General features: G+C 48.7%; 1 protein-coding gene across 1 annotated transcript in view; it reads left to right on the top strand.

Annotated features, from left to right (window-relative positions):
• Positions 1-24,144, top strand: part of KIF14 (kinesin family member 14) — a 42,419-nt gene extending 18,275 nt beyond the window's left edge. The window contains exons 14-30 of the mRNA XM_065936333.1: positions 96-280; positions 2,325-2,427; positions 3,976-4,136; positions 4,387-4,534; positions 5,143-5,295; positions 7,535-7,661; positions 9,549-9,642; positions 10,149-10,281; positions 11,461-11,561; positions 13,370-13,464; positions 16,166-16,390; positions 16,558-16,739; positions 18,490-18,648; positions 19,250-19,372; positions 20,905-20,979; positions 21,729-21,867; positions 22,224-24,144. Of these exons, the coding sequence (XP_065792405.1) occupies positions 96-280; positions 2,325-2,427; positions 3,976-4,136; positions 4,387-4,534; positions 5,143-5,295; positions 7,535-7,661; positions 9,549-9,642; positions 10,149-10,281; positions 11,461-11,561; positions 13,370-13,464; positions 16,166-16,390; positions 16,558-16,739; positions 18,490-18,648; positions 19,250-19,372; positions 20,905-20,979; positions 21,729-21,867; positions 22,224-22,615 (2,595 nt within the window). The 3' untranslated portion in view covers positions 22,616-24,144. The remainder of the gene's footprint in view (positions 1-95; positions 281-2,324; positions 2,428-3,975; positions 4,137-4,386; positions 4,535-5,142; positions 5,296-7,534; positions 7,662-9,548; positions 9,643-10,148; positions 10,282-11,460; positions 11,562-13,369; positions 13,465-16,165; positions 16,391-16,557; positions 16,740-18,489; positions 18,649-19,249; positions 19,373-20,904; positions 20,980-21,728; positions 21,868-22,223) is intronic.
• Positions 24,145-24,984: the final 840 nt, after the last annotated feature.

Here is a 24,984-nt window from a genome sequence, read left to right as displayed (position 1 = left end):
TGTGACTTTCACGTTTAACGCAGACCTTTCATTTTAGGTGGATTTAGCAATTTCATGCTCCTGATCAAGGTTAACTTTTTTTTGACTTCCACTAGAAAGCAGGAATTACCTTTCAAATGGACAACCATCTGCCAAACCTGGTCAATCTCAATGAAGACCCTCAGCTGTCGGAGATCCTGTTATACATGATAAAAGAGGGAACGACCACCGTTGGAAAGAACAGACCGAGCTCCAGCCACGACATCCAGCTGTCGGGGGTGCTGATCGCTGACGACCACTGGTGCGTCACTCCAGATCCTGCCCACCTGCAGCTCCCTCCCCACGCGTCTGCGTTCACGCTGAGGCCTGGTGTCACTCAGAGTGCGTCTGTTAGCCAGGAAGGCAGACATTCCGGGTGTTTTGTGAGGACGGCAGGGCAGCTGTTCTCCTGTGAGAAGTGATGTATGAGTAGTGTGGCTGTGTTTCTGGGTTATGCATGTGATGTGGCCAAGGGGTTATTTCTTGGGAGTTATAATCTTAGACATGAAACTTCCATCCATCATTTATGGAAGGATTTTTGGTCAGATGATGAATTTAAACTTCTGTTCCTGTGAGTGGAGTGATGCTGCATGTGTTGTTGGGGTGATGGCTCATGTGAACTGTTTTAGCTCCATGCTGTGTTTTCATGATTCATCCTTGTTGATGTGCTTGTTTTTTCCCAGCTGCAAAGTGTCGTGTCGTATGGACTTCCCTGTCTATTTTGTTGGTAGACGTTTGGTGGTTTCTCACATTTCACTCCCACAGCACTGCTGTGAGTGCTTGTGACACGTCTCCTGGTACACACGGGTAGCGCGTCCCTAGAGTAAGTGTCAACAGGTCAGACAGGGCCCTCGGGGCAGCCTGGCCCGTCTTTCTGCCCCACGTGCCGTATGAGCGTGGCACCTTTGCACTGAGCATGTCACAGTAATTCCCCAGTTTGGGAAGCAGGCCTAAGTGTGTGTCTAGGAGGGGAGAGAGCAGCCTGCAGGATGTGTGCAAATTCACCTTCACGAGGTGATTTCAGATTGCTTTCCAGAATGATCGTCAGTTCTGCCGCAGTTGGCACTGAGAGTTCCTGTTGCCCTCAGACCCTTGCCAACACTTAGCGCAGTAGAGTGGACACGAACTGGCGTCTCGTTGGGCATTCGTTTGCATTGCCTTGACTAGTAATCTTCACATATTTTGGCCGCTTTTGCTTGCTCTTTTGTAACTTGTTTGTAACTTGTTCATGTCTTTTGTCCATTTTTCAATTGTATTGTTTGTTTTTTCCTTCATAATTTGTAGCAGATCTTTCTGTGTTCTGGTTGGCAAGCTTTTGTGAGTTTCACGTGTTGTAAATCGCTTGTTTCTAGTGCGTGGCTCATCTTTTCTCTCTCTCGGTGCCTTTCGATGGATCAGAGTTCCTAATGTATCACACAAGTGAATCTTTTCCTTTATGGTTGTCAGTTTCTGTGTCTTGTTTAAAAAAACCCTTTCTGTATTGAGGTTATAGAGATAGTTTCCTAAATTATCTTTTAGATGTTTTGAAATTTTGCTTTCACATTTAAGTCCTTAAGTAGTCTGGAATTTTTTGTTTGGTGTGAAGTAGGGATCTAAATTTCATTTATTTTCCCTGTGAGTAACCAATTCTGCCAGTCCTATATATTAAATAACATGTGGCTTTTTTTTTTTTTTTGATATGTGGTGTTCATGCAAAAAATTTCTAAAGATACAGAGTGAGTTTTCTCACTAATATCGCATGGTCTTAGTTATCTGAGTTCCACAGTGTCTTTGTACCTGGTGTGGTTTGACTCCTTGATCTGTTCCTCTTGGTCTTCTACTAACTGTTTTCTGTAACAAATAAGTCCAGTATTATTTACTCTTTTGGCAAAGATACAGAACATGCCTCCAAAGAGTAAAGAGTCCAGCAGGGGGCCAGGAAGTCCCCCACTCACCTGGCCCTTGGTTTTAGTACACGGGTCAGTGCTTGTAAGTATTTTAATGTATTTTCCTTTAATGTTTGTGTATTCATTTTTCGTTTTGGGGGGAGAGGGGTTAGTATTTTTTTAAGTAGTTTTAATCGTAATACATACAATGAAGAATTTTCCCACCACTGCTGGATAGAATTGTTAGAGAAGCCAGGCTTTTTTCAGCAAAGCTTCAAAATCTAGTTGAAGGAAAATAAGAGGATTCTTATACATTACTATTGTCATAAATTGATAGCAACCTTAGCACTGAAGGAACACCCCAAGGAGCATTATTTGTACTGCCTTTTCTTCCTTGTCAGTCCGTCCATCACGGTAACCATGGGCACCCTGTCTTCACAGCACCATCACCAATTCCGCTGGGACAGTGAGTATCATCCCAGCTGGGGAAGCGAAGTCATACGTAAATGGAAAACTGATTTCGGAGCCCACGGTGTTACACCATGTAAGTTGGCTGCTGCTGAGATGCGGGTAACTGTTCCCCTTTGGGCACGGGATTCAGTTTGCTGAGCCTGGTCCTCTCCTCTGAGGTCAGAGAGCGAGGGGAAGGATTCTCGGGCTCTCACGTTCTCTCTCCTGGCGTTTCACAGATTGCCTGGCCTCGTGCAGAGACCCGCGCCTCGGAGCTGCCCAGCGGCAGCACCGTTCCATGTCCCGGGCAGAGCTGGGCTTCGGTCAGAGCCCCAGCCCTGCCAGCTGCTGTTTGACCTTTGAGAAGTTACGAGGCTCGGGTGACCGTGTGTCACCCTCCCCAGGCACTTTAATGGTGACGTTAGGGGAACAGGCGTAAGTGTTCTGTTGCAGGCAAAGCAAGGCCTGTGGTCACCTGGTGTATGTATCTCTCTCTCAGGGAGGGTCGAGAGAGGCTGCTGGAAGAATTAATTCGTGCCTGGTTCTTAATGCAGTGTCTGCAGACAGTGAGCTCAACCAGTGCTTAGCGCCATGGCTGTTAACGTCTGTGCTCTGTTAGTTTCCTCATCCCTAGAACTGGGTTAATAATAGGCACGTAGGCAGTCTGCCTGCCCCAGTTCTTGGCATATGGACAGTGCGGTAGCTTACGGTGAATGATGTCGAATTCGTGATCTCCGAAGATTTAGCTTCAGGAGCAGGGACCAGGCTTGATCACTCAAGAGCTTTTGTGTAGCAGAGTTTTTTTAAAGTGAAAAAGGAACAGAGGAGGCTTCTGACACAGACTCAGAAGGGGTGGAGAGTGCCCCCTGCTCGTGTTAGCAAGGGGGTCACATGCTTTTCTAATTAGTTATTACAGTAAGTTGATAGAATGTCTCAAGGTTGTAAAGACCTTATGAGACCCACTCCCGTAGTTTACATTTTAAGGTGACAGGATCAGCCAGAAGGTTTTCAGGAAGGAGAAACTCTCCTCAAGCAGGATACATTGTATGATCCTTAGTGTAGAGTTTAAACTGAATTTGTTGTGTAATCATCAGTTCTGTATCATCATGTGTGTGTTCAGTCACATCCGACTCTGTAGCCTCCTGGACTGTAGCCTCTGTCCGTAGGATTTTCCAGGCAAGAACACTGGGGTGGGTTGCTGTTTTCTCCTCCAGGGGATCTTCCCAACCCAGGGACTGAACCCACGTCCCTGGTGTCTCCTGCATTGGCAGATGGGTTCTTTACCAGTAGCTCCACCTGGGAAGCCTGGTTCTGGGCTTAAAGAAAAAAATGTTTTATGTGACTCAAGAGTAAGGAATGTAGAGAAAAAAAAGATGTATGTCCTTTCCTCCTCCTTGAGAATTCCAGATCCCTATCTCCTCTTCGAGAGCCCCAGACCCCTTTCTCCTCCTCGGGGACCATGGACTTATCAGCCTGCCTAGGAACTGACCCTCTCAGGTGTTTCATAAATGTTAGCTGCCGTGATTCTTATGTTTATCATTAGTGACACTGGATGGTATTGAATTGTATAGCATGATGATTTGTCCCATGGGAATTTTTGGTTCAGACTCACCTCCAGTGGTCCATTTTTTGTGTGCTTTAGGGTGATCGGGTGATTCTTGGTGGCGATCATTATTTTAGATTTAATCATCCAATGGAAGTCCAGAAAGGGGAGCAGCCACCCAGCAGAGAGAATCCTATGAGCAAGGGCCCAGAAGACTTTGAGTCAGCCAAAAACGACTTGCTGATGGCCCAGAGGTTACAGTGAGTACTCGTGTGTATAGAGCAGAGTGGCTTAGAAATAGGCGAATTTTTGTCCTTTTATATTTTCTCTTCTATATTTTGTGTAAACAGTTCTCGAGCTAATACAAATTTAAGAATGCTTTTGACAGAAAGTCAGAAATTTTAATTTTGAGGTTTGAACTTTGGTTTAACTGAAAACGTCTTAGTACAGTTGAAAGTTCTGGTGTGTGAAGGTTGACGGCACCCCCTGTGGCTGTTCGCTGCCTTGCAGGCTTGAGGCGGAAATCCAGGAGGCGCAGGTGAGAGCCAAGGAGGAAATGATGCAAGGCATCCAGATCGTGAGAGAAATGGCCCAGCAAGAGCTCTCCTCTCAAAAAGCTGCGTACGAGAGCAAGATCCGAGTGCTGGAGGCGGAGCTGGTAGGAGGGCCGTCAGGGCGTCCCGAGTGACCTTAGGTTTCTAGATGGGCCTGGGGCGTCCTGGGGAGACGCCGCTCTCGGGGAAGAGGAGATACCGAGGGGCTCCGGCCCCTCCTCGGGCCTTGGCGCTCTCATCTGCTGGACATTCAGCTTCCCTGCACCGTCCAGGGGTCAGCGCTTGGGAGGGTGGGCAAGCGATGTGGTTCTTTGCAGCCGGTTCGTCAGCCTCGACGAGGCGGAGGCGCTCCAGGGCCCCTTTTCCACCGTGAGTCAGTTTCTTGGGCACTGATTTTAAAAATGGGACTTTTGTACTTTTTTGATGTTTTTCAAAAATTGCTCTGTATTTTTGCCCTGTTTGTGTGTTAGTCACTCAGTCGTGTCCAACTCTTTGCGACCCCATGGACTTTAGTCCACCAGGCTCCTCTGTGGAATTCTCCAGGCAAGAATACTGGAATGGGTTTCCATTTCCTTCTTCAGGGGCTCTTCCTGACCCAGGGATTGAACCCTGGTCTCCTGCACTGCAGGCAGACTCTTTACCAACTGATCTTGTTTTTGAAGAATTGCTCTGTACTTTTACCCTATTTACTTTTTACTATTGTTGCTTAAAGAAAGAAGAATCTCAAAGGAAGAAGATTCAGGAAATAAATAACCAAAAGGCGAATAACAAAATTGAGGAATTGGAAAAGGCGAAGCAGCGCTTTGAGCAGGAAATTCATGTCAACAGAAAGCGGCTGGAAATGGAGGCTCTGGCGACAAAGCAGGTGACTTCATCATGCAGCTAGTGTAGTCTGGAGGAAAAACTGGACTTAAAAAATATTTATTTATCCATTTGTTTATTTTTGGCTGTGCTGCATTTCCACTGCAGCAAGAGGGGCTACTCTCTGGTTGTGGAGTGCGGGCTCTGCGTTGCAGGGGTTTCTATTGTTGCAGATCACGGGCTCTAGGAGCGCGGGCTCAGTAGTTGTGGTGTCAGGTCCAGCCGCCCTGCAGCATGTAGGGTCTTCCCAGACCAGAGATGAAACCTGTGTCCCCTGCACTGGCTGGCGGATTGCTAACCACTGGACTGCCAGGGTAGTCCCTGGGTTTTGTTTTAAAGAACTTAGGGTCTGTTGAGGGCAATGGCCAGCTCCAGGTCTGAGGGTGAGAGGGATCTCCCAGCCGAAGTGTCCGTCCTACCCCATCGTCACACGGATGCCGAGGGACACCAGATTGACAGAAGTGAGTGTGATACAGGAGTGACAGGTGTGAGTGTGACACAGGAGTGACAGGTGTAAGGGTGATGGGAGTGACAGGTGTGAGTGTGACACAGGAGTGACAGGTGTGTGACATGGGAGTGACAGGTGTGAGGGTGACAGAGGAGTGACAGGTGTGAGGGTGACAGAGGAGTGACAGGTATGAGGGTGATAGGAGTGACAGGTGTGAGTGTGACAGGAGTGACAGGTGTGAGTGTGACAGGAGTGACAGGTGTGAGGGTGATATAGGAGTGACAGGTGTGAGTGTGACAGAAGTGACAGGCGTGAGTGTGACACAGGAGTGACAGGTGTGAGGGTGACAGGAGTGACAGGTGTGAGGGGACACGGGAGTGGCAGGTGTGTGACACAGGAGTGACAGGTGTGAGGGTGACAGAGGAGTGACAGGTGTGAGGGTGATACAGGAGTGACAGGTCTGAGGGTGACAGGAGTGACAGGTGTGAGGGTGACAGAGGAGTGATGGGTGTGAGTGTGACACAGGAGTGACGGGTGTCAAGGTGATACAGGAGTGACGGGTGTGAGGGTGACAGGAGTGACAGGTGTGAGGGTGACAGGAGTGACAGGTGTGAATGTGACACAGGAGTGACAGGTGTGAGGGTGACAGGAGTGACAGGTGTGAGTGTGACACAGGAGTGACAGGTGTGAGGGTGACAGGAGTGGCAGGTGTGAGGGTGGCAGGTGTGAGGGTGACAGGAGTGGCAGGTGTGAGGGTGACAGGAGTGGCAGGTGTGAGGGTGACACAGGAGTGGCAGGTCTGAGGGTGGGGGGGCGTCTCCCTGCCTGAAGTGTCCGTCCTCCCCCATCGTCACGCCATCACACAGATGCCGAGGGCCGCTGCGGCACAGGGCAGAGGGGGTGGCGCCCTCCTGTACCGGGTGCGTCCCCGTGCCAGGACGGGAGGAGCAGCGGGCAGGCCCCGGGCCGCCGTGGGAGCTGGGACACTGTGTCCCTCGTCTCTCTGAGGGCGGAGGCATCTTCCGGGCGGTGGTCTCCAGGCGCTGGACCAGCGGCCCCGCATCGCCTGGGGGACATGAGATCCTGGTGCCTCCAGCACTGCTGGGTCAGAGCTCCGAGGGGGGCCCCGAACCCCTCATGAGTGGCCCCGGAGCGGGCACCGCTGATCTTGGAGGTAGAGACCCTGCTCTCATCTCCGCTTTGCCTTCTTGTGCCTTAAAGTTTGACTCTCAAACGGCAGTTTTTTTTTTTTCTGTCTGAGTTAATAGTGGAGGTGGGGGTAGAGAGGATAACGTCAGTAACCTAAAAATGCCCCTACTAGAGTTTGGGGAGAACACGTGTATTAGCAGTTCCAGAACCAGAGCGGCCAGGGAGCCATCTCAGAGAGTTTAAGAGCAGTTTACATCTTGAAAACAATTACTAGTGGGCTATTAGATAGCTTATTAGTGTCACACAAGGTCTTTAGGTGGTGTTTTCATTTAACTGTTTAATTTAGTCAACAGATGTTCTTGAGTGTGGGCTTTTTTGAGTAGTTTTTTTCCCTGAAGATTTTTATACTCCTATCAATGGTAAGAAAAAGATTATGTCATCAGAAATTCCTCCTGATTATGTGGAGGGAAAAAAATCATTTTCTAAAGATACTGTATAAGTCGTTTTTTAAAAGGCTTTCATGCTTAATAAAACGCATCCTGTGGAGTGAGGATTATTTCATCCAGACTGCCGTTATCAGCCTGGTTCATAATTCCTCTCTTTGCATGCTCTTGTGTGTGGCTTCACATGAATGGATCTCACCCAGGCTTTAGAAGACCACAGGATTCGCCACGCAAAAATTCTGGAAGCTCTAGAAACAGAGAAGCAGAGGATTGCTAAGGAAGTGCAGATTCTACAGCAGAATCAGAGCCACAGGGATAAAGCCTTCACAGGTGTGTGCAGGATGGCCTCAGCAGGCATTCTAAACTGTGCGTTATTTCATAAAATTACTAAGATGTCAGTTATCCTTATATATTCAAAATGTTTTATTCTACGTGTTAAGTGACTTCTCTGGATGTAGATAAATTTGTATGAGCTATTATTTTTAGAATATTTAGTTACATAAGCAAATAGTAAACAGAATTCCAAGTATTATTTTCATATGTATCACGTATTTTAAAATGTCGTAATGTAATTCTGAATTCTTATTTTACAAGAATTATCTAAGTTGTGTATAATCATTGCACACATCACTTTCTTTCTTACTTGGAAGTTATTTTTTTGTACATTTCTACATTCCTGTGTAGAACACAGCATGTTTTCAGTGTAAACTTTTATTTTTAATTACAGAAAATGTCAAATAAACTGTGAAAGCCCAGAGATTGGTTCAGTAAACCCTTACATGCTTCTTGCCATCTCCAGCAGCTCCCCACCAGGCTCAGTCTTGTTCCAGCCCCTGCTCAGTCCCCTGCCTCCTGGAGTGCTCTGAAACAAAACCCAAGCAACCTATCGCTTGATCTGCAAATATGTCCCTATGTGTCTCCAAGTGAGATAAGGTGTCTTTTCTCTGTCACTCTTTGAAGCTTAACTCTGATGTTGTTATCACAACTGAAGTATTAGTAATAGTTGCTTATACTCATCAGATATCTAGTCCATATTCAAATTTCCTGGATTATTTGATAATTTTTAATATATATTTGTTTGGTTTGTTTGGATCAGCGTACAAACGTGGTCCATACCTTGCGTATGGTAGACGTGCCTTTAAGTCTGTTTTAATCTGTTGACAGGCTCTTCCCTTCTCGCTCTGTCCCCTTGTGACTTGTGGACGGGAGCAGCCAGGTTGTTTTGCTGGCAGGTCTCCAATTCTGGGTTTGCTGACGGGCCCCAGGCTGTCACGCAGCTGGTTCCCACAGGGCATCATCCAGGCTCTGTGCTTCAGCAAGGACACCTGGCCGTTGTGCCAGATCCTCTCCGTGGCTTTTGTTTCAGATGACTTTGCAGTAGTACTCCTTCTGTCTCTTGCAAGAGATAAGAACATTTTCTTAATTCATCTTTTTGTTGCTCTTGGGTCCTAAAATAGTGCCTTGCCACGAATAGTTGATTTTTTTTTTAGTTGAATTTGAATAATTCACTTGAATAATGAATTTTATTCTTAAAAAAATGCTTTTAATGGAATATTGGTTGTAAGTTTGACTGAACAACATAGAAAGTGTCTATGATAAAATCTTAAATCTTAATTAGGAACATGGAATTGTGGACTAAAATTGTTTTTGTTTCCTGATGTATTTTTATCTCTGTCTATATTTATCTATCTATATACTTGAAAATTTCAGGCAAAATATAAAGGATTGTGGTTCTGTGTAAGTTAAGGCTGTAGTACAGTTTATCTCGGAGAAGGGAATGGCAACCCACTCCATTATTCTTGCCTGGGAATCCCGTGGACAGGGGAACCTGGGGGGCTGCTGTCCATGGGGTCGCACAGAGTCAGACACGACTGAAGTGACTTGGCATGCATGCATGCATAGTTTATCTAATTCTTTAACTTAGACATTAGGAAAAAGAGAAGATCTTTAAAAATACTAGGAGGAAAAGCAGCATCTTTGGCACTTCCTGTCTCTGTGAACTTTACTTTTCTTCCCCGCCCCCTCAGGTGAAAGACCTCATTTTGAGTGAAGAGCATTTCATTTCGCCATGAGGGTTGTAGAAAGTCCCTGCTTACCACCCTTCCCTCTATGATACACAGTTAGAACCGTTGGTGTGAAGCTGATGCTTTCAGGAGGTGTGCCCGGGGGTCCGTGCTCACACCCACGTCCTCAGCCTTCTCTGTTGCCTTCTGCCAGTGCAGCCCAGCTGGAGCTCCATGAAGCTGTCCGTCATGATTCAGGAAGCCAGCGCCATCAGCAGCAGGTTAAACAAGAATTATGTTTTTGGCAGGTGAGTAGTTATCTTACTAGTAGACTAACTCTTTGTTTTAAACTCGTTGCCGTTTCTATGGTTCTTGTTGTTGCTGAGTTTCTCTAGTACCCCACACGCCCGTCTAGGAGCGAGCAGGTGTCAGTCCCCAGGGCCACTTCCCGACTCCCCTTTCAGAGCTCACTCTGGAGTGAAGAAGGCCTTTTAAAATATTTTATGAACAGAATTATTTTAGCTGGTTTAGGAATTTACTGATTTTCTTTTGAGTTGAGAATTTATTAGTATTCCGCATTTTAAAAGAAATGTGCAGTATTGAATTTTTAATTTAAAAAGTTATTATGTAAAAAGTTATTTTAGTATGTAGTATATCCTACACCTGACTATAAACAAAACAGAAATACTTAACTCTGGAGAGATTTAATCGGTGGACTGAGGTTTCTGGGGGCTGTGTTTCCAGAATCTCTCAGTTATGTGTATTTCTTATGTGTATTTTAGACGAAACATTTTTTCTTTGGTTTCTCTTTCAGACACGTGGTGTCAGATAAAGGAAGCAGTTCTGACACTTGTATTCGGGTCCGTAACCTGCAGCTCGGGGTCTCAACCGTCTGGAGTCTGGAAAAGTTTGAGTCTAAGCTTGCAGCAATGAAGGAACTTTATGAGGTTTGCGGTATCATCAAAATCTCTATAAACTTTTGAAATGAAAAATGCAGAAGTGACATGTTCTCACTGAGGAAAATTTGACAAATATTAATAAAAGGCCGTCCACATTAGCCAAGCCAGCCAGTATTAATGATTGTGTATATTTACTTTTGCCTGTAGAAGGGGTTTTTTGGGTTTTAATGTAGTTATAGCTGTGTAAGACATGCTTCCCTGGTGGCTAAGACGATAAAGAATCTGCCTGCAATGCAGGAGACCTGGATTTGACCCCAGGGTTGGGAAGATCCCCTGGAGGAGGAAACGGCAACCCTCTCCAGTATTCTTGCCTGAAAAACCGCATGGACAGAGGAGCCTGGTGGGCTGCAGTCCACGGGGTCTCAGAGAGTCAGACACTACTGAGTGACTGACACGCTCACTTTCACCGCTGCATGGAGAAGCTTAGCACTACATCTGCTCGGCTGTAACAGCGTGTTCGTTAAGGCTTGCACGTGCGTGCGGGGGGCAGGGTGTGAGGGCCCCAGGGCGTGCGGCGGCTCGGTGCTCCGCGGGGCTGGCGGCCTGCGTGCGCGGCGTCCCCAGGCCGCTGCTGTGCTCCCGGGGCTTCGGCGCTTTGCTGCTTGAGAAGTCGCAGCTCCGCACGTGAGTCTCTGAGGTCTTATTTCCTTGTCTTCGGTTTTCTGACACTGCATAAGTAAACCTTATAAATACTGTATAAATAGAATAAGCTTTTTGTTCTATTTTTCTCACTGACAATTTGCCTGCCAGGAATATTGCCATTTACCAGTGTCCCTGGTTTAACTCACATTTTCATAAGTAGTGACTGAGGATTTGTTGCTTATTGGTAAAGTGTGTGTTCACGTCCTCTGAAGTTTTTGGCAAGTGAAGTGTGAGTAGTGAGCTAACATCTGTAAGCTTTCTTAACATATTTTGATAATAAACCTTTATTAAAAAAAATAACCTTTATTTTATATTTATCGTATTCGTTTCCCCCTGGCTATGTCGACATCTCCAGGGTTTCATTTTGTTGTGCAGGCATTTTTAATTTGGCTCATTTGAACCTATTAATTTGCAGATCTTACTGAAACAGCATCCACTTCTGTGCATTTTTACTTTGATAAATGCAGCAAAGTAGTTAAATCTTTTCCCCCTTTGTTACTGGAAACTCTGTATTTATTTCCTTAGAGCCATGGGAGTAGCTGGGGTGAAGATGTCTTTTGTGACCCTGAAGATGAGTGGGAACCCGACATCACCGATGTTCCTGTTTCTTCCTTTTCCAGAAGGAGGTGAGCGTGCTGGTGCTTCTGGCTCTCTTGTTCTGGGTGTAGACATGTGTCACTTCCTGTCTACAAGACCTGTCTGCTGTCACGGCGGGTATCTGTGGCGGGAAGCCGTGTGTCAGTGATCAGATTACAGCCGTTAGGGCATTAAATTGCTTATATTCAGTTAGTCTATGAAGGAAAAGTCCTCAGTATTTTACCATATAAGCTTTAAGAGCAACTTAGACTAGCATAAATCCAATTGCATGTAAAACCGAGCAGTGTTTATTACTTTAAATGACCCTTTCTCAGAAGCCTGGCATATTCTGATATTCTATCGTAATTTGCGGAGGGTGAGACGCAGTCAGGTCGGTGCGCGCATCTCGGCACTCGGTCATGGGGACCGAGGCCGTCCGTGTGTGACACGTGCCGCTTATTAACTGAGGCAGGGGGGAGGCATGGCTGCCCCTGTTACCACGACCCCTGGGCTACAGAGAGGCCAGTGTGCCCTGGAGAGGCCTTCATCCCAGGCCCGGCCCCAGCGTGGTTTGGAACCAGGCCTGCCGGTTGCCGTGTCTGGGGATGCCAGAGAAAGGCCTGGCGCGCCCTGTCCTCCAGGACCGGTGGGAGGAGAGCAGGTCAGGGCCGGTGATGAGGGCCCGGCCTGAGCCCCGAGGGAGGGCAGGCTTCACATACATCCCGGAGGCTGGACCCTGGGCCTGGGTGTGGGGATGCGGGCGGGTCCAGGGGACAGACGGGGGAGCCGGGTGCCCTGCGGTGGGGCTGGTGTGGATGCAGTGAGGCAGGTTCCCGGATGGGGGTCTCCTGCAGTCTAAAGCTTTGAGGAGGAGATTGGGGGTTTTCAGGATGTGGAGGTCACAGCGGTTCATCCACCGGAATCATGGTCATCAGGGGAGTGTGTTGAATGTCTGCTGAGCAGCAAAGGCCCTCCTTACCCCCAGTTCACGGACGAAGTCGCTGAGAATTTAAAGAGCTGAGAACCTTGTCCAAAGGCCTACAGCTGCTAAGGGAAGGGCTGGTGCTCAAGCCCAGGTCTGAGTGATCCCCGAGCCCCCGACCGTGACTGTGTTATAGCCTCTCTGTCGCAGAGAACAGTGTCTCTTTGGTTACAGTCTTTTTAACTTCATCACCTTCAGCCGCAGCTCAGAATCCATCTGGGCCGAGCCTCCCTCTCGCCGTACAACCCGCCTGCCTCCCCGTGTGGCTGACCCCTGCCCTGGGGGTGGGGGGCCTCCGGGGCCACGTCCTTCCCCAGAGTCCTGCAGGCCGCGCCCCAGCCCCGGTACTTTCACAGCGCGGCACTCGAGTGTAGTTACGCCTAATTCCTCTCTCTTCCTGTGGACCTTAAGCTCAGTGAGCCCAGAAGCTCACTGAAGTGCTTTAACCGCAGTATCCAGAGCCTGTGACTAGTGGGACGGTTGACCCTGAACAACACGGGTTTCCAACAGGAACCCCTGCAGGCCTGGGTTGGTTGGGCCCACGGATGTGGCGGAACCTCACGCACCGGGGCTGACCGTAAGGTACACGCGGGCTTTCGGCCGTGCCCAGGGCGTGTGACCCCTGTGTCGTCCAAGGGTCACCTGCATCCTCTACATATTGATTCTGCCCAGTGAACTGGAGGGTTAGAATCCTACCTAGAGACAGTGAAATTCTTATTCAATGGGCAAATTCACTTAGCCCTGATGAAAACGTCTCCGTGGGAAGCACACCCAGGGATGTCCGTTTTCTTTAGGGTGTTTAACAGCAAGCATTCTAGCGTCATTGCATGTGACGTATTAATGTAACTGCTAACCTGCTGGGGTCTGTTTTTGCAGGAGCAGGAGCCTGATGAACAACAGGAGGGTTTCCGGCTGTCTGCACGACGTCGAGGCCCACGCGGGCCAGCACCTGCGTCCCTCACGCGCCGCAGGTCCTTTTCCCGTCGGATTCTGTTGTTTGCTGAGAGCAGCTCCCAAGTCTTGTCTCTGCCACCATCTTCTCTCCGGTCCTTGTGCAAATCCTCTCCTCTCCTGGGAGCTTCCGTCTCGTCTGTAAACGGGAGGGTGGGCCGGAGGCCCTCCCGCTTCTGAAGCTCTGTGCTCTGTGGTGCATTTCCAAGTGTTAATCGCGTGACTGGTTCAGATGGGGAAGACGTGTGTGTTCATAAATGTACGAGGATACTGTTTCCTTCCAAGTGGAGACAGGCCAAGTGTGGAAGATGGTGTGTTACAGGATGTCACTTGTGTGAGGACGGGGAATGTGCTTGCTCGTGAACAAGTCTCCGGGAGAGCTGCCCTCGGCCTGAAAGTGCTGCTTGTCCGGGGCGCGTGGGGTGACGCGGGGCAGGGAGGGGGCGTCCTCGGCAGAACGCACCCCCGTCTCCTGGATTTCGTGTAACACACACATGTCATCTGTCACAAAATTACTTCCAGTTTTAATGGTTTAAAAGAAAAAGTTATAGGACTTGTTCCCCTGAATAATTATTTTATGCCAATATTGACCATAATATCAGTTTTCATAAGGAGAGGGGGGACACACTTTATATGTGTAAGTACCTGTAATAATTAAAGTTACTACTTGGTAATAACAAACAACTACATAGTGACAAAAAAGAACCACTGATTCGTGACACCACCTGGGTGAGTCCCAAAAGCAACATGTGAAGTGCTCCGTCGTGTCTGACTCTTTGCGGCCCCGTGGACTACACAGTCCATGGATTCTCCAGGCCAGAACACTGGAGTGGGGAGCCACTCCCTTCTCCAGGGGATCTTCCCAACCCAGGGATCCAACCCAGGTCTCCCGCATTGCAGGCGGATTCTTTACCAGCTGAGCCACAAGGGAAGCTCCACATGAAGTATAGGAAACTGTATAATGAAGAGTGCATTCCATATGGTTCTATTTACGGAAAGTTCAAGAACAGGGAAAACTGAGCCGCAGTGACAGCAGATAGAGGAGCGGGTCACAAGGGAGCCTGTCAGGGGCGATGGGCTGGGGTGTGTCCCCCTCGCTGGCAGTTACGTGGTGTACACGGGCGTAAAAAAGCTGCACACTCAAGATGCGAACACTGCAGAGTACCTTGGTAAACTGAGTTTAAAAATTAATACGTAGCATAAGTCTATAACAGTATCAGTGGGATATGAGTAGCATTGAAAGAAATTATACTTCATCTTGACTTTAAAGATATTAAGAATTTATTTTTTAATCATAAACTTATCTTTTAGGAAGATAATTATTATCTTACTGCTTGTTTAATATAAGTCAAAGCAAAATATGCCATGGACTTTTTGTTTACCAGCAAAATAAAAGGCCGTGTATCTGTGGTAGCAACTTATTTATGCAGTACTACTTAAGAGTAAGATGTTTTATAAATGTACCTTTTCCGGATAACTAAACCTGTCTCTTCTAGGGTCTTTTTTTAAATTGAAGAATAGTTGATTTACAATGTTGTGTTAGTTTCACGCACTGAAGGGTCATTTTTAAGTGCCCTTTAAAAAAATTAAGATACAAGGAGAAGTTAGCATTAAGAGCTCTTTGCCTGTTTGCAGTTTTCCGAGAGGGAGATGGAAGCCCACCTGTGTGTTTAGTGTGAACCCACCTGGGTGGATGCGTGGTGGGGGCAGGACCATGCCCGCCGGGGGTTAGTGGGGGTGGCACCTCCCGACTGTAGAGAGTCAGCACGTGGCTGAATGTCTCACCCGAGGGCCTGTGTTCTGAAACTAGACTTGCACAGATCTTTGTGACAGGCTGCAGCTGGACTTGATGCATTCAGACAGGCGTCTCATGAAGCAGGTGATGGGAGGTCACTGTCGTCGTTGTCACCCTGCAGTGACAGAGCTCTAGGCGTGGCAGCGTTTCTGTCTTCTCCCAAATCAAGCTCTTATTTTGGCTCTGCACTTAGCAGTCCCCGCCCCGTGCTTGTGTTTTACTTTCCTTTGTAGTTTGCTGTTTCTAGTCGCTTGTGGACTGGACCGGAAGACTGCCCGTGTACGTTCAGTGAGAGCTCTACTCGGGCTAGCGTTCTGGGTGCAGTTACTTCCAGAGGTGCCGATGAGTGCTTTCACACTTTCTACCTCTGGCTTCGACGGTGCTTAGAAAGTTGTTCAGAGAGTCTGTCTGCCTAAGATGTGACAGACTGACTGTGGATAGTTGTTTGGCTTCCTGCTCTTCTGGTTGTAGGATACCTGGAGCAAGAGGTGCTACACGAAGAGCTGCCGGGACCTTTCTTCCATTCTTTGCTCTGCTACTGCCTGCTTTTCCAGCATGTGGTTTATTCCTTACGTTTATCGTGTTTATATTATTTTGCTTTATGCAACTACCATTGTTTTCACCAGTTCACACTTCCTTAGGTGTTGCCAGTAAGTAAATTATGGAGATGAAGTCAGTGGTTACATGGGATTTGTGGTTTCCCTGTTACCTGCTTCTGTAGCTGCTGGGCTGTGGATGGATGGATGCTGTTGAGAAGCTGGTTGGGTCCTCTGTGGGGCTGTCTTCCCCTTGCTGTAGAGAAAGGAGGATGTCTTGAAATGGAAGCAGCCTGCTTGGCATGTGTGCCCAATATTGTACTGATATGTTTGTTTGCAAGCGTTGTCCCTGGAAACAAGCCTCACGGTGGCTGTTTTCTGTCCACACAGGCTTAGTGGGGAAATCCAGCCCCGTTTACCCGGATTCAGCAGAACCCTTCCTTCCTGGAATTTGCAAAGAGTTGATCGGCTCGTCATTAGAGCTTCTCGGACAGAGTGATGATGAAGAAGGCACCGTGGCAGACAGCCTGATGAGTAATTTCCTCAGAATCCATGATGGGGTACTGGCCGTGTCCAGAGCCCACGAAGAGCAGGACGAGGACAGTCAGTGTAACCGTAAGTGTCTGCGCTGACCTGCCCGCGGGCACTGCTGCGTCCTGCGCGTCCTCGGTGGAGTGGTCACCTCTGCCATGTGTTGTCTGACGCTCGTGGTTGCGTGGCAAGCGTCTGTGAGCTCTTTTACTGGGAGGTCATTTCTGCTCATCACTTTTCTTCTTTCCAAGTGTTCTCTGACCGAGCAAACCAGTCGCTTGCAGTCCAGGTGACAAGCGCGTTCGAGCAGGTCGCGGTGCTGACGGGACCCTGGCTGAGCAGCGTCCTCCCAGAGGCTGGCCGGGAGGCCCTGCCAGCTGAGCTGCGGCGAGAAGTGAGGACGCTGGGGGGCCACTTGCAGCTGTTTCTGCAGGTAACGGGGCTGCAGGTCCCCCTTAGGACGCCTCTGCTCAGCAAGTGTTTGTTGACGTCCTCTCATTTGCGCCTTGCCCAGGAGCAGACCTCTAGGGTTTTCGGAAGCGCTTTCTGTGTGAAATCAGTAGACTGGATGTTTAATAATTGACTTAATGAACCAGGACTTCCAGGGCTTTCTGTGGGCCAGGCTGTGGCAGTGCTGTGTGGTTTATGAATGTTCACTCCTCTAGTTTTCGCTGCAGCCCCAGACGTGTGCACTGGTTTGTCCCCTTTTTAAGAAAGGAAGGGAGGGCCAGGGAGGATGTGTTCACTGTTCACCACTGCTAGGCATAGCCTGGAGTCCAGAGTGCTCCTGACCCCGGGGCCCCAGCAGGGCTGGGGAGGGGCGGGGCCTTGATATGGGGCTGGGAGAGGGGGCGGGGCCTCGCTCTGGGGCTGGGGAGGGGCGGGGCCTCGTTGTGGTCAAAGGTGGTGAGTCAGTCACAAGCCTGCTGACCCAGGGCAAAGAGTATTTCTGTTGTCTCTTCCCTTAGATGAGGTTTGGCTGTAGGAAGATGTAAGGTAGAAGCTTCCTTTCTCTCGTAACATCTGGGTGTGGGCCTGGCTGCCTTGGGGCCCCACTTGCTCCCGTGCAGCCTATGGCTGGCCCGAGCTCCATGTCCACTCCATGGCGGGGCCCTGGGGAGGTCAGCGCGTGGAATGGGAGAGGGGACAAAGGTCGGGGCCTGGGGGTCTTCAGGGAGGTTTCTGGAAATGGTCATGTGACGTTTCTGTTCACACATCTTTGGCCGGAGCGTCATCATGTATGGAGCCGGGGTCCCTGGGACCTGCGTTTTTATTCAAGCAGCCATGTGCCCGGTGAGGATGGAGGAGGGGGAAGTGGGAGCAGAGGCCCTGAGTCTGCCGATGCCCAGACCTCTGCCGAGAGATGCCCACACATCCAGGGGGCCAAAGTGGAAACCCCGAGAGACAGCGAAGCTTCTAGATGTTGGCCAGATCCTCTGGTGGCTCCCAGGCCTTCCCAGTCCTCTCATCTAGTGGACACTTGTCATGTCAGGCCCTTCCCGGGAGGGACTCTGCTGCACTGACTGTAGGGTACGGAGCTAGAGAAGGCGAGGTTCAGAAAAAGGACGAGACGGCGCTTTACAGGAATAGACCGCCTTTAATGAGGCGAAAAGGGGCAACAGTCAGATTAGTGAGCTGCTGCGTTAACGCAAGAGAAGAGGAGGTATATATGGGCATATATGTGGAAAGCTACTGTCTTAAGGGGCCTGTTCCTCTCCAAGGTGGTTTGGAGTAGTTATCTCTTAAATGGCTGGGGCAAGGAATTTTGGAGATTGGCCAGAGGCTGGACCAGCTGGGAGCTGGGCATAATCAACCTTAATTTTTTTTCCTTCGGGTGACAGAGTTCTTTGTTTTCCATAGAATGGTGGGGAGGACCTGGAGGGGAGTTTTAACTCCAGGCTATTTTGAGCCATGTAACTCTCCTTCGCTGACTGATCTGAATTCCGCACACCTCGCTGCAGCCTGCTCGTCTGTTGGTGCAGAAGCTATTCGAGGGTCCCCTGTGTTCTCTCGTCCTCACTGTTAGAGGCTGCCGGGCTGCACGCTCTCTGGTTCTGATCGGACTCTTGTGAAGCACAGCCACTGTGGCAGTGGGCGCAGAACCCGTTTTCTTTGGTCTTCTTGTCCTTCCCTCCCCTCATCATCTCAGATATCTGACACCTTGGGCCATTTTTGTCTTACAGGGATGCTCTTCGGATATTTCACCGATGGTCAAAGAGGCTCAAAAGCAAGTGATCCAAACCATACACCGAGCCGTCGCGTGCGTGGCGCGGTCAGCGGCTCTTACCGGGGAACGGCTGCACTTCCTGGAGAGCGGTGCTCACGGGGCCGCCGGCCTGCAGGTAACGGCCGTGCTCACTCGTGGTGACAGCCTTCGTCTCAGGGAGCAGCAGCGTTTCCTGTCAAGGGGCCACGAAGCAGGAGAAACGTTTACTTTTCAGAGCTGCTCATACCTTACTAGTTTGCAGAAGATGAAAGCTGTTACAGTCTGAGTGGATAAATGTACCCGATGATTTGGGATCCTGCCCGTACCTTCTGGGTCTTTGGCTTGATGGTTCCCGTCTGCTCTGGAGACTGGGTGCTCAGCCAGTCAACACGGAGAGTGTATTCATAATCACATTGGCGTGTGATTCTACAAAATGTGTGTTTGCTTTAATTGTTCATGCTACTGAAAACACAGTGTTATATTAAAATGTTTGTTCTAGCCACATGGTGTCCTATCTAAGATGACAAACACTCTTTACAATCTATGTAGAATACAGAAGTATAGACTTGCTGTTTTTTTTTTCTTACATACTGTTCTTATTCTAGCTTTAGTTGAATTAATAAACTAGGAATGTATTACAGTCCTAAAATAAGCATAATATTTAACTTAATTATTTGATAATTTAAAATATATATAGAAATTGAACTTGCCAGTTAACGCTTAAAAACTTTTTCTAGGATGATTTTGTGGGTGCCGTTTGTGATGGTGTAGACTTGGGAATAAAGAGTCTCCTCGATTCTGGACTAAAAAAAGCAGAAGAGCTTGAACATGAACTCCTAAGGCAGAGTCCCCAGGATGAGGTAAGACAAACAAAGGAATGTCCTGTATGGTACCAGAGAGTAGATAAAGTTGGTTTCTAAAGATAGTTTAACTCAGTGAATGAGGTCTTTATAAATTTATATATTTTAGTTGGGTTATTTTTTATTGAAAAGGCTGTTGGCATCATCACTCCTGGTGAGTATCCCACTTTTACACCTGAGTCACCAGCCGCTCTCGAGGTTAACTCTGTGTGGGTCTTGCGGTGGCCGTGGTTGTTGCCAGAGAGATTCAGCTGCGGATGAAACCGAGAGGATGGAGTGTGTCAGTGACCCCTAGTGGCCACGTTCCGCTTTTCTTTTTTCTCCTTTGATTGGGTCTCTGCTTTTCCACTTGAGAATGGGAACTACTGTTTGTTTATTTAGTTTTGTTTTTATAATCTTTTTTTATATAGTTTTATTTTTTTTTTACTTTTGGGTCTTTGTTGCCGCGTGGACTTTCTCTAGTTGCGAGGAATGGGGGCTACTCTTTGTTGCAGTGTGTGGGCTTCTGGTTGCAGAGCACAGGGTCTAGGAGAGTGGGCTTCAGCAGCTGCGGCCCCCAGGTGCTAGAGCCGGGCCCAGCAGTTGGGGCACACGAGCCTAGTCGCTCCGCAGCATGTGGGATCCTCCCGGATCAGCGATTGAATCGGCGTCCCCTGCATTGCAAGATGGACGCTTAACCACTGGACCAGCAGGAAGACTCTTGTATCCACATTTAATGTGGGACCAGTGTGCAACTTATTTAGAAAGTCCACTTCTGTGACTTGGACACTCTGGCTACTTACTTGTCTCAGTAACTGAGCCCCAGCCTCAGACTACTGGACGAAAACTCTTCTCCCTGGCAGATCCCATAGAATTCTAAACAGTTTCAGAGAAGGCAATGGCAACCCACTCCAGTACTCTTGCCTGGAAAATCCCATGGATGGAGGAGCCTGGTAGGCTGCAATTCATGGGGTCGCAGAGAGTCAGACACGACTGAGCAACTTCACTTTCACTTTTCACTTTCATGCATTGGAGAAGGCAATGGCAACCCACTCCAGTGTTGTTGCCTAGACAGTCCCAGGGACGGGGGAGCCTGGTGGGCTGCTGTCTATGGGGCCGCACAGAGTCGGACACGACTGAAGTCACTTAGCAGCAGCAGCAAACAGTTATTTACCAACTAAGCTATCAGGGAATTGCAACCAGTCCATCCTAAAGGAGATCAGTCCTGGGTGTTCATTGGAAGGACTGATGTTGAAGCTGAAACTCTAATACTTTGGCCACCTCATGCAAAGAGTTGACTCATTGGAAAAGACCCTGATGCTGGGAAGGATTGGGGACAGGAGCAGAAAGGGGACGACAGAGGATGAGATGGTTGGATGGCATCACCAACTCGATGGACATGAGTTTGAGTAAACTCTGGGAGTTGGTGATGGAGAGGGAGGCCTGGTGTGCTGTGATTCATGGGGTCGCAAAGAGTCGGACATGACTGAGCGACTGAACTGACTGACTGAACTGAAACAGTTATTTGTATAATATTTTAACATTCTCTGTAGGTTACCAAACAGATGAAAGCTAATGCCCTGGGACTGATCGAATCCCTTGGAAACCTCTTCGCTGAATGGAAAACAGTAAGAGAAGCTCTTAATTGTTTTCGTGTTTGGTTTTGTTGAGTGTGTTTTTCATCTCACTGGGCTCCGGCGTGGATATGCTTTTGTTTTAGTTTCTGTCGCTTGCTGGTGACTCCTCTCTGCCTGTTTACTGGAAACAGGCAGGTGCAGGAGCTCTCAGGCATCTTCCTCTTGGTGTCTGACTTGGTTGGTTTAGTGATGGATGAAATAGTGTGCAGACACTGAGCGTATTAATGTGTCATGCCTGTTTCTTTCTGCTGCTGTCAGCTTTTGCTTGAATAATCACCATAGGCTAAAAAATTATGTTTAATAATCAGTATGCTCAAAGATTTTAAAATACAGGCAAATTAGACAAATTATTTTACTCATGTCACAGGTAAATAGAAAAATATAAACTAAATATGGAATCAAAATTTCTATAGCTTGAAAATGTTAAAATAAGCAGGAGATATAAAGTTAAACTCTTAAAAATTAAACAAATTTATCTTTTATGATAATTGGGTAGTAAATGGTAGGTACTATTGTTTTATTTCATTTTCATTAAATAGGAAATTGGACTTTGATTTTTAAATTATTTAAAACTTTTTGTTTCTTTTGAATATAGTAATTGTTCATATCACATTTTGGTCTTGAAATTAAACTCACTGTCTTTTTGAAGGTAAAATTCTGGCAATTAAAATTAATTTGACTGAGCTTTCCCTCCATGTAACCTATTATGTATTTTTTAAATTATGAACTTTTTTATGCAGAAAAGCTTCAGAACTCAAGTACAAGAAGAAAATTCTGAATGTGAAGATTTGAAGAAGATGATTAATCTTGCCCAAGAATTCTTGAAGTTAAAATGTGGCTTAGAGCAAACTATTCAAATTATTATTTCTGCTCTGAGAGGTATGTAGTGCAAATGGAATTTGTGGTTAATCGGGAGTTGACAGTTTGAGGAATCTCAAACATCTTCTCATTTCTAGTTTGATTCACTCACTGAGGCCTCATCAGTGCCCCTTGTTGGCATTATTGACTTGTAGGAACTTGTATGATTGAATTCCCACTTAACATCTGTAAGTTCCTCTGCCTAAACTACTAGATCCTGAAGAACAAGTTGCTTACTTAACAGATGCACTGAATGCCCTTAAATTGCCTGGAGTTGTCCCAGTGGGTCACTTGGCTAGACGTCTTGGGTCACATCTCGGAGCCGACTCCCTGGGGAGGGATGGCGAGGTGACCACCTCTCCCCTCTCCTTGCACAGGGCGCCGCGGGGACCTGGCCCTCCTCCAGGACTGTGTGCATCGTCTATGCAGCTCGGCCCGGGGTCTCCACGGCGACCGGAGCGGGAGCCCTGAGGACAGCAGGGCCCGAGCCGGCCACTGGGAGCTGGAGTCTCGCGCCACCTCACTGCTCTTGGGTTTTGAATTTGAAGAAGGACCTGGTTTGTGGGGGCCCTGGGAAGCTTGCAATCAGGGTCCCAGAGCAGCAGGACGAGAGCAGCCTGGGTCGGACAGGCCCGGCCCCCAGAGGACCCGAGGAGTGCCCAAGCGGGTGTATGAGCTCCCGGGCCCGGCCCCGGGCGGCTCGGAGCAGGTTGTGCTGCCCACCCGGGAGGGCGCCAGGGAGGGGTCTCCTCCCCACAGAGAGCAGTGAGCCCACTCCAGAGCCGGCCAGTCTGTGGGCGGCCTCCTCCTGGGTGTTGACGCTGATTTCAGATGCCTGAATGTGCAGCTGCAGTCTTCCCTGCAGACGATGTAAGACAGGTACTTACCGTGTCAGAGTCTCATGGCAATCGGATAGAATTGGGATTCAAAACCAAGTGAGAGGTCCTTGTCCATTGCCTGGAAATGTCGATGTCCGTCTTTAACACGGGTGGGCAGTCTCGGGCTGGCTCACTAGCCTGTGTGTAATGGTTCTTATGGGGACTGTGGTGACTGAGGATAAGTTATTTCCTGTGAGTGGACACCTTCATGCCTGTATCTTCACTCCCTTGTAAATACAATAGCTACGATGAGTTTTATGATGAGGCTGCCAAAGCAAGTCTAACCAGGGCAGCTTAACCTGCCTTGTTGAATCGACAACCCTTTTCTTGGAAGATTAACTGGTTGCCATTCTGAATGGTGTGTTCAGGACACAGTTTCCTTTTTCTTTGCAAATTATAAGTAGCTTCCTAATATAGTATAATTTATATTAATAACCTGGTTTGCTGGCATGCCAGCTCACTTCTTTATCTGCCAGGGGCTTCGTGTTAGGGGCTGCGTGAATGTCACTTCAAACCGATTGAATATTAATTCAACTATTGGATGGGGTTGGGGAATCAGAGGCCAGGTCTTCTCTTGATAACTCTTGTCTGATGAAGACATAGGGAGTTTGTACATGATTTGATGAAGATTTAAGACCCTTATTATATCTCTGAACTTAAAAAAACCTTTATCTACAATCAGGTAATAGAGGTCATATTGCACTTTGGGGCTCATCCCTCAAGGAGATTGTTTGACATTTTCGGCTGCAGAAATGTGTGTAAACTGAAGAGATACCCAGTGGCCTGGCGTGGGTGAGGTCGAGCAGGTCTTGGGCAAGAATTATTTTGAGTGACCGGATCTCCCCCTTGTCCCCCGCACATGCAGACACGCTGTGAGCCCGGAACGGCTGTGGGAGTCGGTGCCGGGGCGCCTTGGATGGCTTTCTCGTTAGGCAGAGTTAATTCTCACACAGCGACTGGTTCTTACTTATGATGCTAATGAACCATGTGTTTTCAGGTGCTTTAAAATAGTGCAGTCTAAAAAATGTGCTTTTGTTTTCTTTTTTCTTTTATTTTTGGCATTTGAGCTTGTATTCGCTCTGAGGGTCCATATGCTTTGTCACAGTCAGTGCTCTGCCAAGTGGCTCTTTGCTGTCAGGTTTTAGGAAGAGCAGGTGTACAGACAAGGACCTCTCCTGAAGGTTGTTCCTCTTGGAGGAACTTGCTGCGGTATTACTTTGGTAGTTTTTATCTTGATGTTCACTATTTAATCCTTTCTGCTTTCTAAACTCAGGACTTCATTGGTCAGAAACCTTTTAATGTCTTTGTAAAATTTTGTATATACATATATTTATATGCTGGATTGTTACACAATATTTAAACCAACTTTGATAAGTATATTTCCTGTTGGAATCATGTGCGCTGATGAGATGTGTTATAATAAATGGATGGCTGTGGAAAGTCGCCTCTTGGTCTGTGGTCTCGCTCCTGTGGTGTCTGACTTTCCCATCGCCAGTCATGAGACCCTGTCCCGTGCCCACCAGGTCGCCCTCGGGGAGGCCCCGCCTCGTGTGGACGGTCACTGTCAGTGTCGGAGCCAGCCCCACTCCACTGCCCTCCTCATCCCGGCCCGTGAGCTGGACACCAGCCCCGCTGCCCGTCCTCCACGGAGACCCCACCTGCCCCTGATCTGCGCTCCCTCGGGGCGGGGAGCTCTGCCCAGGCCCCATGTCACTCCCGTCACTCCCGCGCCCGCGTCACTCCCGCGCCTGCCTCACTCCCCGCCACTCCCGCGCCCGCGTCACTCCCCGCCACTCCCGCGCCTGCGTCACTCCCCGTCACTCCCGCGCCCGCGTCACTCCCCGTCACTCCCCGTCACTCCCGCGCCCGCGTCACTCCCGCGCCCGCGTCACTCCCCGTCACTCCTGGGGCCCTGCCTGCTCTGCCCCGCGCCGCCCTCCAGGAGACTCCTCTTAGTCTCTGAGCTTATCTCCTGACTCCCCTGAAGAACTGCCTCCAGGATGACGCCCGGTCACGCGCGGCTCACTCCCGCCGCCAGCCTCACGGAGCTCAGTCTGCGCAGCCCGCGCGGGGCCCTTGCGCCCGGCCTCGGGTTGGTGACACAGGAACCTCCCTCCTCCTCCCCAGCTCGTCCGGGCCTGCCCGTCCCTCAGATCTGGAAGGTTCTCCATCTTGTTCCCTGAGCGCTGGTGATGGGCGGGCAGGGCCCCGAGACGCCGGGAGACAGCGGCCTTGGGCCCTCGGGAGGGACGATGGGTCA

Source organism: Muntiacus reevesi, chromosome 5, assembly GCF_963930625.1.
Source record: "Muntiacus reevesi chromosome 5, mMunRee1.1, whole genome shotgun sequence".
Classification (NCBI taxonomy): domain Eukaryota; kingdom Metazoa; phylum Chordata; class Mammalia; order Artiodactyla; family Cervidae; genus Muntiacus; species Muntiacus reevesi.
Note: the sequence above shows the minus strand (reverse complement) of the source record. Positions and strands in the feature narration are given on the sequence as shown.